We start from the raw sequence: 17,011 nt of genomic DNA, 5'->3' as shown, positions 1-17,011 counted from the left end.
ATTTATTTATTTATTTATTTATTTGTTTGTTTGTTTGTTTGTTTGTTTGTTTGTTTGTTTGTTTGTTTATGTTGCAGGCGAAATCAAGAGATTGCAATTTGTATTACCCACTGAGAAAAAAAAAAGAAATAAAGAAAATGTCTCTCAAGTATCAGACATTTGTCACCATGAGAGCTCTTCAGCCAAACATTTTGATATAAAAGAGGCTTGAAATGTATTGTGTTGACATCAGTGTTCATATTTTGTTGGAAAAAAGGGTGGAGAAACAGCAGGCCAGAATRCATTAGCCAACATCAACATCAACCAGAGCAGTAGCTTCATTTTTTATTTATTTATTTATTTTTATTATAGACCCTTGCGCCTGAAGTTGGCGGGGCTGTGGGGCGTTTCATTTCCCAGAAGCAAATGTCGCTGCCAGGGCATATTGTTTCCRTGACTCCAATTTAGGTTGTCATAGAGGCACAACAAGTGTGTTATTGAATGGAGGCTGATAGATAAGAACAATAGGAAGGATACTTTTCAGTTTGAAATTGCTCTGTAGAGAYGCAGCACACCCTGGCGCTGCTGTCTGGCCACAGTGAATACCAATCACTCTGGGTGTGGGCTTTGGGGGACACGCAGCACTCTGCAATCAAGTACTCCCTCCAGTCTTTTCTCTTTTGTCTGTGGTTTTTCTGTATTCTTCCCCACTCACTCACTCACTCACTCACTCACTCACTTTCTGTCTCTCCTTTTTTTCTACTGTGGCTCAGATGAGTTTTCAGTTAGTTTTCAGATAGGAAGTTTCCATGCAAAACACTTGAGTGAGCTCGAGCAGCGAACCTGCATCTCATAAAAGTCAAGTAGCAGGTGAGCAGACTGTGAGTGTAAACTGATCTTTACATAGCAGATATTCCAAGTGGCAGTCATCTGTCTGGAAGGTTGTTTGATTTTTATTTATTTATTTTTTATGCCTTAAAAACTGGAAGCAGCCACGCATCGGGGAAATTGCTTATTTTGGATTTCACGCTTTCATTTGGAAGTTTGTTTCTCTCAATTTTACAAGAGGGTTTGAAACGTCAGATAGTTCAGTTGGACTCAAAGAAGAGTGCCTAAGAATTTTGGGCTATATTTTTTCACACGATCACTGTGTGCTGAAACTGTCTGAAAGAATGAGAAAATGAAGTAAAATCATTTTCCTTTTTTGTCATCTCTGCAAGAAAAAAAAAATCTTCCCAGCATCAACTCTACATCTAATCAAGAAGAGAAGAATGACTTGCACAAACAGTATCTTTCAGAAATAGTAGTAACACAATTAAATTATTTTGGGTGATCATTAAAGTTCTATCAATTGTATTAAGCTTCAGAAGAGCTGGCATCATTAAAATCAGTTTTTTTTGCAGTAAAATTTAGATGATTGAATTGTAAGCCTGTAGTGATAAGCAAAATGATAATTAATCACACGATAAATTAAAACAAGGTTGATAATTGTCATTTACTTGTTTTGTTTCCTTAATGTCTCTCTCTTTTCTACTTCTTAGCAGAAGTAGTAGTGAAATCATGCATCTTGTATTTGCCAGGTTCATGGTCTCCTAACCTATGTAGCATGAGATCCCTGTCAACAAGAATTTAGCTAGAGGACTGTAAATATGAGGCATGATTCAGTTTTACTCACCAAAATATCAAAGGCTAYGTCATGCTGTTTCAGTGTACTTTAGACAATTTCAGCAATCGTATGGTGTTGGCAAGATACATGTATTCGATACATTTAATTCTTTATTTACTTGAGCCACTAGATGGCTGGTTTAAAGTAGCTAATAACTCCATCTTTGCACAACTGAGCTAAAGCCAACAGAAGGCTTCCCCACTGTTTACCTGAAGAACTAACAGCTGTGGCTCCATTCTGTGTCAGTTTGAATTAATGTCTGATTTATGGTAAATCCATTTGACTTATACTCTTCACTGTGGGAACTTGTRCAAACATCATGTCTGTAGGTGATTTGTTGATACGCTGCATATGTGTAATTTAACACTTGAGATTTGCCTTTTGAAGCGTACTGAGATGGAAACACGTGGAGACAGTTATATTGACTTAACCTCCACATCTTTTTGTGGAGTTTGTCACCAGTGATCCATATAGATCCAATTTAAATCACAGGGGAAAGGCCTGTGAATGGAGTCAGCACATATCGTTCACACAAGAGTGTAGCTTCTAACACCGAGCTAATGATATGTTGTAAAAGTTTCAGCTGATCCTTTTTTAAGAGGCATTTCTAAGAAACCMATAAGAAGCCAATGCAAGCAATGAGATATTTTGCTAACAAAYATTTAACCACATCCAAGTTTATGCTGTGGTAAGCTAAATAGGGGATCACCTGCCTTGTGCAATGCCAAATAAATATTGCATTGTATTTTTCAAAAAAATAATAAATCTGTAAAGTATCAACTCTAAAATGAAYATTTTTTGTTCTCAAATGAAACGATGACAGTAGATCTTTTGCTCCAAAGAGCCATATAAACATTTCTGGGTACACTTTGCCTCCCTTGACACACGTGCAGATGCACCCCGCCACAGGGAAAGTGACGAAATGACTTGAAACTCTGACCGCCATCTGTATTGTTTTTTTTTTATTTTTTTATGAGAAGAAACTGTGTGTTAAGACTGAAAAAAAAAAATGAAATCTGCCCTCATACATTATGCATGAGAGGCAAGCTGTGAACGCTTTTCCACTACACGTGTGCCTCGTCACTTGCTTAGCCATGTCAATAGGCATTTACCATGCAGAGGGGCTATAGCCATAGGGATAAATACCCTGTTTATTCCTACTGTTTCCATAGTGATAACAAAAMAGAGTAGATGGGATTAATTGCTTCTGCAGAATATGGACTTGCATWCTAAAGAGCAGTAAGAGCTTCAAAACCATATTTAATGTCAATATACTATAATCAATTGATGGATGTGTATTAAACATGTTTTTCTCACATTGTTAAAGCCATTCTGATCCACATTTATACACACACACACACACACACACACACACACACACACGTGTGTGTGTGTGTGTGTGTGTGTGTGTGTCTGTGTGTGTGTGTCTGTGTGTCCTGACTCCTCAAGCAGCAGTGGTGATTCTGTTATTTTTCCTCAGATGTGATTTTGTGCACTCTGCAGAGAGAGGTCAGCTGRCAGTGGTGCCCTCCCAGCGTCTCTCTAATGGACTGGAAAAGATTCATACTCAAATCAAACAAATTAGTTGGATGGTCTGAGAGCAACAAGCACACGCATCCACATGCCGGCCAGATGGAAACATCTCTCCTGTCATGAGCAACAAACAAGTCGGCTTGTTCATTGAAAACCTTAGTGTTGCACTCGTATCACGAGTGTCGCAAGACTGAACTGGTTTGGACGTCATCGCAATCGCACTGACAATCAGACTTGTGGAGAAAATAGCTGGATTTCTTTCTTTATAAATTTTTTTTGTAATAAATCTGATTGACAAAAGTGTTCGAGAAGGTCTATTTTTGCATAAGACTGCCTAAACGACAGAACATGATTTGAAGTTGAGATTAATCTGTTCGTGGTTTTGCAAACGAAAAGTCTGTTTAAAGAGGATAGAAGAAGTGGAGGCTCTAAAGCCCTCAGTTTTTAGGTTTGAATCACATTTCAGAAAAGCGAAAATGGGCTGAAATGGCACCTACACTTGGTGTTTATGTGAATAAACTCARGTCTGAAAAAGCTGAGGAACTGCAGAAGTAGCCTCAAGCAATAAGCAATACAGATTTATCAAATAAGTGATCATAATTGCAAGCAAACCAAGCAATTCAAAATACATATTCTTAATTCTGTGCAAGATTTTTAAAAATCTAAACATATGCATCTACTATGTCTATTCAAATCTACTACAATCCCTTCATTCCATTTTTTGTGATTCTTTATTTTTCCTTCGGACAAAACCCTTAATATTGAATGCATCCCAACGGTCATTATCTTCCCCTGTTACTAGCTCTATCAGTCTACATCAACCCTCAGCAAGCTGAGAGACATCGTTCTCACTTTTTTATGAGCTGGATCTGTTGTTGAAGAGTCTGTGCCTTGTGTTTCATTGACTTAGTTGGCAGTGTGTGTCTGTTGATGGCWGGTGCCATGTTGGCTCTGTCAAAGTGTCAGTGAGTGAGGAACTCATCATCTGACTAAATCTGTGCTGACTGACTCGATGCATTCTGCCGCTGCACTTTTTGGAGGTTTGCGGAAAAGTACACAGGTCTGTCTTTGCTGCACTTCCTTTGAATGGACAAAATTTTATAGATTGTACAGGTTTCAGCAACTTCTTTCTCAGGTTGCTGGCCTCAAGTAAAAGTGGTACCTTTTTTACCTTTTGTGAATTGGATTTATAGTCTAGAGACAAATACTTCTTGTCGCATAGGGGCCACAGTGCTGGACTTGGGGACTAGTAACCCCTGTGACCCTGAAAGGAAGAATGAATAATATGAATAGGATGGATGGACRGATGGATGGATGGTAATTTATGTTTCAATCATGTACCCGCTTAACTCCATTAATGGGCCATCCTAAAGCTTCAACATGCAAAGACATTTCAGATATCTGCTTTATGACAGATGTTTTTAGAGTACCCTGAGTGTTTGTTTGGTAGTATTACATAATCCAGCCATGTCCCTAGAGTTAGTCTTTGCAACCAGGAATCGGGTTAAGACTCACCCCTGACCTCCGGGTCGGGGGAGAGTCTCTGCCTCAAGTGGAGGAGCCTTGTTCAAGAGTGATGGTAGGATGGAGCAAGAGATGGACTGACAGATTAGGGCCTCATCGTCAGTAATGAGGGTGTTGCTTCGGTCAGTCATGGCGAAGAAAGAGCTGAGTCGAAAGGCAAAGCTCTCGATTTAGTGGTCTGTCTTTGTTCCAACTCTCACCTATGGTCATGARGTATGGATCATGGCCGAAAGATCAAGATCCTGGATACAAGCCGCCAAAATGAGCTTCCTTCATTGGGTGGCCAGGAGCAGCCTTAGAGATACGGCGAGGAGCTCGAAGTAGAGCTACTGCTCCTCCACATTGAAAGGACTCAATTGAGGTGGTTTGGGCATTTGATAAGGATGCCTCCTGGACGCCTCCCTTTAGAGGTGTTCCGGGCATATCCCACTGGTAGGAGGCCCCAGGGAAGACCCAGGAATCACTGGAGGTGTTATGTATCATCTCTGGCATGGGAATGCCTCGGGGTCCCCCAGGACAAGCTGGGAAGTGTCACTGGGGAGAGAGATGTCTGGCTTTCTCTTTTGGACCTGTTGCCTCTGTGGCAGCAGAAGAAGATGGAGATAGAGAGACATAATCCAGCCTGGGACATACCAGGGACATGCCCAATAAATACATATCTTTCAAAATCTACTTTTCTAGCCTTTGTTGTGTACTTGGAGTCTTCAAGAGTGTAGCAAAGTTTGATTTAGTCTCACCCAGTCCTGATTTTTTATCCTATTTGCATCATATTTTTAACATGTTCAGTTTTCTCTATTTTTGTTTTCCGAATTATTATGTCACAGAATTTGCAACAGGACGGGCAAATAAAATATGGACTTACCAACTACAGTTTTGTCATCTTCATTCTCCTGTTGCTCTGGATAGGCTGTAAGGCTGGATGGTCAAGTCTTTGTTAATTTGTAAATAAAACAACAATCCATCTGTCGTAAACCCCTCTTTTTGACCCAGAACTTAATACATTTAAATGAAGTTAATCAGTTGTGGAAAAAATGTTGAATAATCTTAGCTTGCCTTTTCAAGTGTTCAGTCTCAGAGTTGGATCCGTAGCTTCTCTTTGGAAGAACCCTTGTCACGGTGTCATGTCCTACACCCCATGGGTTGAATAAACACCAATAATGTGTGCATGCTCTGCAGATTTGCACATTGACAGCTACTGTGAACTGGAACACAGTGGGATCTTGTTTTTATTCAAGTTTTGGGGCCATATTCACATCAACGTAGACTCTTGTACTGTACCCTCTCTGTCATGTTCTGGTCATGCTTCAAGCCTCGCTGTCAGAGAACTCTCCAGCAGCTTCCGAACATTTTTATTTATTTGCTGTTCCTGTGAGATTCTGATGCGTTGCTCGTTTTTACACCTCGTCTGTCTCCTTTCTGCCAAGCTCCTTGTAACCACCTCTGCATTACTCCGGCACATCAGGTCGAGCTAATTAGTCCAGTCATTATTGTAATTATAGATCACAGAGGCAGGATTGCGAAGGTTAGGCAAGGTTTCTGGCCTGTCTGTACTCTAAAGATAGACTGAGTATAGTGATTAGCCCTCTAGAGATAGAGATTAACAAAGAAGTGACACAAATTTTGAGCTAGTTTTTTTTTTGTTTTGTTTTTGGTCTGTGCTCTTTTTGGTTTCACCATGTTTGGTCCAGTTATCAGTATTCTTTATCTATAACTGTTTCGGAATCAAACAGCACTGCTGCAGTTACTTACTTTGTTTTAACAATTTTAAATATCTACTTTTTTCCATAAGTAATTTGACTTGCTTAGACCTGTTAATTCATTAGTAGACAGTTTTAACATTTTTTGGGGTGTTTTTACACATGCAGATTTGTTAGCTTATTTACTCCTAATTGACCATCTGCTGAACTTTATTTCTAATTAGTGAAGCTACAAACTTACAGACTTCTCATCTCTGACTATAGAAGTTGAAAGGGCCCAGTTATGTTTAATAAGATCCTTTGGTTCTGCTTAGAAAATCTGAGTGGATTTACTGTAATGGTCCCGCAAATTTGTTTGCATGGGCAGGACTTTAGATATTTGTTGCTTCTCTTAGAAGAGATGACTCCTGACCCATGTATGTATTTGTGAGAAGTGCATTTGCATTCTTAAGCTCTTTGTAATGCTGTGAGTGATTCATGGTTTCCCCCTTGCGGCTTTAGTTTCAGTAGCTATGCATTCTAAGTTGAAAATGCACATGTTCACACACAAACATAAATTTCAGTTTAAGTTGCTGACTCAGAATAAACATCTTTGCTATTTGCAAAATACATTTAATAGTCATTGCTGAACAATGCACATTTAAAGGGGCAATATCATGTAAAATAAACTTTTTTGAGATTTATATCAAGTTATAATGTTTTACTCTCATGCCCAAAGCCTTGCTTTGACTCATGCATGCATGTTTGAGAAATCCTGCAGCATTTTTGGAAAGCCATGCTGAGGAGCAAACGCCCCTGGGACATGTCTTTAAGCCGAGCTTCCTCTTGGCAGATCACACCCCCTCACCACCACCCCACACACCCGGCCCATGACTCCTGTAGGCTCTCGGGTGAAAGTGAAACATAACTCTCTGCTGAGCTCTTAACATTAGTTCTCACTCAGTGAAGCTCTTTTCAGATTAAAATTACCTTTGAGGAAATGTTTTTTTCAGACGCCGAGTAAACTGTATCATGGCAGCCCCCCCGCACCAAAATGGGCAAAACAGAAGCGAACGGTGGTTCTTAAAGAGACAGAGGCCAATTTCAAGGCGTTTAGAAGAGGAAGTGATGAGAAGACAAGTTTATTTTCTATTTAAACATAAAAACAGCATTTTAATAACAACTAAAGGTGACATAGATACTTTATTATGATATAGTATTTAAATGTATGCCTGAGAAACACATAATATTGGCTCTTTAAAATATATTTTGAGTATGATGGAGATTGATCTTGCTGTCATTCTTGCTTTATATTTCTTTGCGGGGCGGCTGTGGTAGAGTGGTTACGGGAACCATCCTGGAACCGGAAGGTTGCCGGTTTGATCCCCCGTCCAATTGACTCAGTCGTTGTGTCCTTGGGCAAGACACCTTACCCACCTTGCCTATTGATGGTGGTCAGAGGGTCCGGTGGTGCCTGTGTATGGCAGCCTCATTTCTGTCAGTGTGCCCCAGGACAGCTGTGACTACAGTTGTAGTTTGCCATCATCAGTGTGTGAATTCATGTGTGAATGGGTGAATGTCTGTTGTGTGAAGCGCTTTGAGTGTCCTGGATGGATAGAAAGGAGCAATATATGTACTGTCCATTTACCATTTACTGAAAATTGTATTTTATGTGTATTCTAGATTAAACATTATTTTTCCACTTTTTTTCCCTCCCATGTATCACACAAAGAATCCAGAATGATCCAGAACAATCTGCTGTGGTTTTCATTTCTCTACAATTTTTTTTCTTTCTGTCAAATAGCTCAGTTTTATTAAGCAAATTAAATCAGATTGGAGACTGTCAGCACAACACTGTGGGCCTCAGAGAAGACTTGAGCTCATGACTTGGCACACTTTTATTTATGTATGTAGATAATTTTTATTGCATCCATTTGTTCCAGTCACCCTTGGATGTATGAGAAATTCTGCTCGTTGGAGTTAAAAACGTCCTCTGAAGTTTTCTGTTGCAGTGGCTGATAAGCAGTCAGAGTATGATTGACTCGTGGAGGGATTCTCTGTTTAGTAACATCCAGTCATTTTCCTGCAAGTGTTTGAGGCTCTTGCTGTCACCTTGCTGCTTGTCATTTGATCTTCTGATGCCGAAATTTAACAAGCAGAAGCCGTGCTGCTTCTAAAACCTCAAGAGCTCAAATAACAGAATTTTTTGATCAGTGAATCTTTTTGCCTCACTTTAAATGGAAGAAATTCTTGGTTGTGACTAGAGCTAAAGATGTCCTGTCAAAATATTATTTTTATGTACCTAAACAGCAGAGGTTGTGCACATGAAGGATCTACTGTTTAGTCTGTTTTATGTTTACAATTATTTTGTTTTGCAATGAATAATTAACCTACAGTTTTACATCTGTACTCTGAAGGTTAGATAAGCTAAAGCAGTTACAATTATTTTTTTTGTTTTGTTTTTGATTTTTTTTTTGGCTGAGTATTACTTACAGATGCAATACACACAAGTGATAGTTGTTAATTAATTGCTTATTCTCAAAGGTGAAACTATGAGCCAAAAAAAAAAAAAAACATCAATCAAAAGCAAAAGAACAGAACTCGTGATTTATTTTTGTGAGAAGCAATAAATTTATTAGCTAAAAGCCTGTATGTTTTTTTTTTTTTTTCCCCTGTGGCCATTATCTTTTCATTAGGGGGTGGGGGTGGGTGTGAAGATTGGGCTTTAAACAGTTATGAATTTAAAACCAAGACCACTCTCTGAATACATTTACTAGCGTGTGTACACTTTATTGGATTTGTTAGCATTGAGTCCAATCATCCTGATGGCTATCTACTGCAGGTTCAAGACTTCTCCACTTAACTACACCTCAGCAAAACACATCTGTACTATTAAGTTCCTTTTTAATCATTAAAAAACTGCATCTCTCTACAATAAAACCAAAAGAGGACAGTTACAGTCACCATAAAAGTCTCTACAGCGACTTAAAGTAACACTGAGTTAGTGATTTTAGAATATTTACACCCTTTATTATGGTATATTGTAAACAGCTTATTCACCAAGGTAAAATGTTCCCTTTGTTATTTGAAGCACAGATGGATATTATCTTTAAAGATTTCTCACACTGACAGAAGGGCGAGATTGAAACTTCCAAAAAATAAAAAAATAAAACAGGTTAACATCGGTACAGCTTTTTTCCCTCCTATCTCTATAATGAGCTCATTGATTAAATATTATCTGTGTTCTACAACTAACAAACCTGACAGACATGTTACATGCAAAACAACATTTGAGACACAAGCTTTCTTTCTTTCTTTTTTTTTTTTTTTGTACTTCTTGTGGCTGTTTGAGGTGTCCTGCTTGTTCACCATCAAATAACCATCCAACTAATGAACCTGTTCTTGGTTTTAATAAATGTGGGTAATGGACAGTCGGGTAAATGGACCTGATTGCTCTTATCTGCAKGCTAATGATTTCCTTGGCTGTTTTCAATTACGGTGGGAAAGAGGTCACTAAAAGGTTTGTTTCTTACCTCAGCTATTCGGCTTCATTAAAGCCCCAGTATGTATTCATTAACACTGCAGTCATAGGTCCCCAAAGTATGTGCTCTGCTTCTCTGTTTCATCCCTTTATAAATACATTAGAAATGTATTAATCCTCCACTCACAGTTTGTTATATGGATCCTTTTTTGTGGACACACTCATGGTAATGGTTTAATACTTGTTTGTCAGAGTATTGGAGCTGATGGGGACATGTTCAGGGCTGCTTGGTTTTAAAAATTACACCTTCTATCTTCTTGTTTGCCCTTTATTTGCTAAAGTATATTAGCTGTGTAGCTATTTCCCGTCAGCTTTCTTAGAGTTTTAGATTTATGTTTAACAAGAGAGTTCATTTATGCATCCATATATGTGCTTGAATAGAAAACGATTGGATTTATTCTTGGAGGATGTGTACCTCTCCTTCAGAATGCTTCATTTGTTTTGATGACAGACTGGGAATTTTAAGATTATAAGCCTGAAACTCCTGATTCATCATCAAAGTTGGTTAAGTATTTTACTTTTTTGCAGATAAGAGGTGAAAGTTTCATCATACGAAGAAGTCCATTTACCTGATATTCAATCACTTAAGTTAAGAGTCCATGATGTTAGCTTTTCTGCACAATGTCTTTGTTGTATTCCTATCTGAGGGATTTATTTTATTTTCTCCTTATAAATACTTTATAGCTTTTAAAATATCTGACATCATTTTTTATTGATAGACTTTATTTTGAAATGCTATGCAGAAAAAAAGAAATAAAACTGAAACCACACTGCTCATGATTGAATATTTGGATGATATTCAGACTTGTCCATTGCTGCTGACTGGTCTGGAGTTGTTTCTGTAATATACTGTATTGTGCAAATCTTTCACTCATTCATTTGTTCCCTGAACCACCTGCTGCACATTGCCAAGTGTCAAATCTGTTTTACATTATGTTGCTCATTTTCCATTGCAGACATATAAACAGCTGAACTTGCATTTTTTTCCCCAAACTACACCTACATCCCATACCTTATAGTGATGCTTGAATAAGTTTATTTCTCTATGCATTTGTAGGTCAGAGAGAAAAAAAATAAAAAAATCTACATTTATTCCTCAAGGTTGCTCATTATCCCGAACCGTTTTGCCATCCCCAAAGCTTCTCTGTGCACTGTCGTTAAGCGTGCAATTCACCACCGTGTCGTGAGCTCCATTTTTATCTGTCACATTCGTTTGTGCATGATGGCTGCTGATCCTTCGCTCATTAAGAATTCTCCCCCTCCTCCTCCTCTGCCTGCTGCTGCTGCTGCTGCCGCCGCTGCTATCGCGTCTCCTTGAGAAGCTGCGACTYTGACTCATGTTTGTCCTTGACTGACAACCCCATCTTTACTTCCTATGAGCTTTTCACGTTTGCCCCCATTCATCCAGATTTTTGACTTTTCTTTCCCACCTCACTCAACTCGTTTGTCCCACCCTCCTTCATTTTGCACTGTCCATTCTGATTCTCTCTGTCGATCACATTTCCACTGACCATTTTATTCCTCTTCTCTGTCATCTCGGCAGGAGCTGGTGGGCAGTAACCCTCCGCAGAGGAACTGGAAGGGAATAGCGATCGCCCTCCTTGTCATTCTGGTCATCTGCTCACTGATCGTCACCTCCGTCATCCTGTTGACACCAGGTACATGGCGCAGGACTGGAGATGGGGGGGGGGCGCCACCACTGCATACACTTCACGTTGCTCTGTTTACACAGCTATTGTTATGCACAGACATGCCCATTAGAGTTCACAATCAATCTCCCCACAAACAACACAGAGAACAAAGTGCGAGTGTCAGTGTGTCTCTGTCCTTGTGTGGCCCGGGCACCGGTGCAGTGTTTGGACCGTTGCCCTAATATCACTCCACATCCAAATGGGCGCTCTTGCTTTAACAAATGTAGTCAAGGTCAGTAAAGCTCATTGAATTCAGCTTGTAGAACATTAGTTTCTTCATAAAGAAGTCCCTCGTGAGCTTTCTTCACTTGGTCGCATTTTTATTTATTTATTTATTTTTAGTTGTCTGCGTTTCACTTAGTTGTTTTAAAGCTTTTTGTGACTGACCTTCAGGCTTCCTTTTCTTTTTCAGATTTAATCAGTAGACCATCTGTTTGCATTCAGGCTCATAAAGCTCCTTGAAATGGTTTTATGCACTGCCACAGTGGAATCAGTTAATATAGCTGTCAGCGTGCGTGCACTATAATTAATTTATGACAACAGCGCGTCCTTGTTTATGATGCTCCGTCTCTAAAAAAAAAATTGCAGGTAATGTTTCCTAAAATGTTGAAAGCGCGGCGGCAAGGCGGGGTCACAGACTACAAAACATGAGCTCAGTTTATCTTTAAGTCGTTCTAATCGTTGATTGTTGTAGGAAAGMTTCAAAATATCACAAGAGTAAAACTCTCTCATTTAAGGCTTCAGTGCTACATGGCTTGATGCGTTGCGTCACTTCCTGTCTATGGCTTGGTCTCATTCTGAGATGTTGATGAACTGGAATAAGATGAAACTGAAGGAGTTTGGAAAAAAATAATTTAAAAATGAAGACAAAGAAGGGCATGTCCAAATTGTTTTAACTTATCTTAATGTGCACGCTGCTTCTTCTTTACTTGTTTAAACAGAAGTACCGTGTCTTCATTAAAACTAGATCTTTTAGCTTGTTGAACCTCAAAGGGACTCTCATGAAGGATTTTTTTTAAGATTTCTAAATATTAATAAATGTGCTGGCCTTGTCAAAGTTGAATCTGAATGTTGAAGGGATATAATTAGGTATGTGGAGCAACAGAGTAAAGCCTGAGGATGCTGTGATTCCATAAATCATTCCTCAAGGACAATGCTTTGTTTGTACAAAAGCCTTTTTTTTTTATTTTACTCCTTCTTGAGGTTATCGCGGTTGGGATGAGCTGCTAATTGAATCCCTGAATTCTACAAAGTTTTATAAGGTGTCCTTTTGTTTGCTTACAATGTTGAAGAAACATATCCCCTAAACATATAAACCAAATAAGTAGGCACTTCTAGAAGAAAATCTATTACAGTAGTTTTTATTAGGTGTGAAAAAGCGGAATGGAATTTTGCTACCAGCTATACAACCCATGTMAAATATAAATCACAGATATGCTAATATTTTTTTCATAATCCAAACTTTCTGACGTGAAGAAACAGAAGAAAGAGGATTTTTTGTAGTCAGTCACGCTCACTTATTTAGATGATGAAGAAAAAATAATATGGAATCACTCAAATTTAAGGGAAAAAATGAATCACTCTGTAAACTTCAGTTCTAAAACAAACACCTGCATCAGATTAAATCTGTTGTTTATTCTTCAGTTTAAAAGAAGAGCTCACACTTTGGAGAGCCATTGCACAAAGTAGCTTGCCATGAGTCATGGTTCCAACATGAGAGATGTCCATTCAAACAGAGAGGAAAAGATAAATCCAAAAGGTAGATCATCACAGAATGCTTCAAGATATGTTGATTATGAAGATTATAGCCAGAACAAAACATGTCATTTTCCACAGTCATTGATGGTAAAGGCCTGCATGTCAGGTAAAGGTGTGAGGGATCTAAGTTATTTACATCTTCAGTAATAGCTAAAATCTRTTGAAATTGTGAACACTTTTCTTACTCCATCAGATGAATGGATGTTTGATGATGATGAAGACGACTTTATATTTCAGTATGTAAATGCTTTTTTACCATAGGACGAAGGACATGAGAATTTAATTACAAGAGTGACATACAGTGTTTCATTTCCTGCAAACAGCCCAGATCTTAAATCTGTGGTGCATTAAAGGAAACCATCAGTGACAAATCTCCAACCTGCAAATGATCTGGCAACAGCAAAGAGAGACAGTTGGAGCCAAATTGATAACGAGAGCATCCAAGCTGTCATAGAAGCCAGAGGTGGTGCAACAGAGTCCTAATGACATAGCATTTGTCTCATGATATTGTAATAACTTCTTCAATATGGATCCTACCCAATCTAAAAAAAATGTTGTGACTGACGTCACTTATATTTTCTAATTAAAGAAGGTTGGAGTTTTGAAAAATGATAGTTTTGCGGTATTACTAGGAAATTAATTTTTATACAAAATTAAACAATTGAAAGAACATCCTCCAAGACTGGTGATTTCACATATATATATTTCAAATCATCAACAAGACTGGCTACGGATACCGACTCAAGAATGGGGCCACAATCAGTCACCTCCTCTACATGGATGACATCAAGCTGTACGCCAAGAGTGAGCAAGACATTGACTCACTGATCCACACCACCAGGATCTACAGCACTGACATTGGGATGTCATTCGGACTAGAGAAGTGTGGTCGGATGGTTACAAAGAGAGGGAAGGTCATCCGCACAGAAGGGGTCTCACTCCCAGAGGGAACAATAGCAGACATAGAGCACAGCTACAAGTACCTGGGAATACCACAAGCAAATGGCAACCTCGATGAGGTCACAAGGAAAGGAGTCACAGCCAAATACCTCCAACGAATAAGGCAAGTCCTGAGAAGCCAGCTCAATGGCAAGAACAAGAKCCGTGCAATAAACAGCTATGCCTTACCAGTAATCAGATACCCTGCCGGAATAATTAGCTGGCCAATGGAAGAGATGAAGGCCACGGATGTTAAGACTCGGAAGCTACTAACCATGCATGGAGGGTTCCACCCCAAATCCAGCACCCTGGGACTGTACACAAGCCGTAAGGAAGGAGGCAGAGGACTAGTGAGTGTGAGAGCCACTGTCCAGGATGAAACATCCAAGATCCATAGATACATCATGGACAAAGCCTCAACGGACGATGTGCTCAGCGAATGTCTCAGGCAATGGGGAACAGAAGACGGGGTGCTAGAGGTACCATCATGGGAGGACAAGCCCCTACATGGGATGTACCATCGACAAATAACTGAAGTGGCTGATATCAGGAAATCCTACCAATGGCTGGAAAAAGCTGGACTCAAGGACAGCACAGAGGCACTTATCCTAGCTGCACAGGAACAGGCCCTAAACACCAGAGCAATAGAGGCTCAGATCTACCACACCAGACAAGACCCAAGGTGTAGGTTGTGCAAGGAGGCCCCTGAGACAGTCCAGCACATAACAGCAGGGTGCAAGATGCTGGCAGGGAAAGCDTACATGGAACGACATAACCAAGTGGCGGGCATAGTGTACAGGAACATCTGTGCAGAATATGGACTGGAAGCCCCAAGATCGAAGTGGGGAACACCCCCAAAGGTAGTGGAGAATGACCGAGCTAAGATCCTGTGGGACTTCCAGATCCAGACAGACAAGATGGTAATGGCGAACCAACCGGATATTGTGGTGGTGGATAAAGAACAGAGGAAAGCCRTTGTGGTGGATGTCGCAATACCAAGTGACCACAACATCAGGAAAAAGGAGCATGAGAAACTGGAGAAATACCAGGGCCTCAGAGAGGAACTGGAAAAGACCTGGAAGGTGAAGACCACAGTGGTACCTGTGGTCATCGGGGCCCTCGGGGCAGTCACCCCCAAACTGGAGCAGTGGCTAAAACAGATCCCAGGAACAACATCAGACATCTCAGTCCAGAAATGTGCAGTTCTAGGCACAGCTAAGATACTGCGCAGAACCCTCAAGCTCCCAGGCCTCTGGTAGAGGACCCGAGCTCAGAGGATGAAAGAGACCACCCGCGGAGGGTGAGAAGGGAATTTTTTTTTTCTACTAGGGGATGTATGTGCATAATAATGGCAAGACTGAGCACAACAGCAAGTTACAAGTTAGTTTTATGACATCATCAAGATTCCTTCCATGTGAAGACTTCAAAACAGGCTGGCTTATTAAGATCTACTCTTGAATATCTTTAGAAAAATGTACAAAGTGGACAAAGTAGTTAAAGACCATACTGGAGAGTCGGTCATCGTGGAAAAATAAACTGCAGATGAGACTCATGCTTATTTYGCTCCAAAGTTTGAAGCCATTCAGCAGTAATTACAGCTTAAAACTGGCAGGACCCTACGGGACCCAGGTACACTCATCTCACTGCCATGGAGAGGTTTGGCCAATGSTAAACTTTATGGACAAATTGCAACTGTAAAGTGAAAGGGCAGGCATAGAACCAAGGTCAGACTACTTAATTATGCATGGAAACATCCAAACTTGGGCGCAGTAAAACAACAGCTCATACTCTGAACTGATGAGTTGGTATTTGAAATTTCTGTCTGCAGCAGAAGGCAGTTTGTTCATCAAAGAGCTGGAGAATGATGCAGTAACAAAGCATGGGGGAAATTCCCTACAAAGTTAGTGTTGCATTTGAAGATTTAGTCAGGGTCAGTGGTGTCTTAGCTGCTGAGATGCTAATACAAGTAGATGCTATTCCATCATGTAATACAATCAGAGAGAAATCTAACTGGCTTCCAAATTGTTCTTCAGCAGAGCAATGAGCTCAAACACAGAGCCAATGTCATTAAGAGCTGTCTCCATAATAAAAAAAATACAAAGGAGTAGTAGAAGTGATGTCTAGAATTTCATCAAGAGACCAAAGGATTTGAGCCAAAAACATCCACAGAAAATCTGTGATTAGATCGCTAAGATGTTTGGAACAGCCCACCTAATGAGATTCTTCTAAAACTGGATGCAAATGTGCCTTCAAAATCAATTCTTACAGGATTGATTATGACGGCACAAGGGTGGTCACACAAAATATTAAGAGCTATGCTCCACATCAATCATTGATCAATCCCTGTATGCAATTTRTTCCACTTAATGTACTTAAAAATCTATTTGAAAGGAGCAATGTATTTTTCTTCTTATGAAGGCATGCAATCTGGAGAAGAGCAAATGCAATTTGTTCCTCAGGTRTTTAGTACATCTGGTTTTGCGCCAAATACACTCGGAGGGGAAACATTTTAGCAACAACGGCAGCCTTTTCTGAGCAGCAAATTGTTGTGGTTCAGCTTGTCAGAGGAGTTGTTTCCACTCAGTTAAGAGGCTAAGTTGATGGATGTTCCCCGTACAGGTTAGCCAGCTAGTTTCTAAGTGCACCTGACAACCACTCCATTTTCTCTCACACACAGACACATTTGACACACACACACACACAC

General features: G+C 39.8%; 1 protein-coding gene across 5 annotated transcripts in view; it reads left to right on the top strand.

Annotated features, from left to right (window-relative positions):
- The window catches only part of LOC106515527 (dipeptidyl aminopeptidase-like protein 6), a 251,853-nt gene that overhangs the window by 178,984 nt on the left and 55,858 nt on the right, over positions 1-17,011 (top strand). For all 5 annotated transcript variants that reach the window (XM_014005367.1, XM_014005368.1, XM_014005365.1 and 2 more), the window contains one exon: positions 11,463-11,577. In XM_014005367.1, the coding sequence (XP_013860821.1) occupies positions 11,463-11,577 (115 nt within the window). The remainder of the gene's footprint in view (positions 1-11,462; positions 11,578-17,011) is intronic.

The sequence above is a fragment of the Austrofundulus limnaeus genome, unplaced genomic scaffold (genome assembly GCF_001266775.1).
Source record: "Austrofundulus limnaeus strain Quisiro unplaced genomic scaffold, Austrofundulus_limnaeus-1.0 Scaffold30, whole genome shotgun sequence".
In the NCBI taxonomy this organism is placed as follows: Eukaryota; Metazoa; Chordata; class Actinopteri; order Cyprinodontiformes; family Rivulidae; genus Austrofundulus; species Austrofundulus limnaeus.
This window is presented reverse-complemented; position numbering and strand designations above follow the sequence as displayed.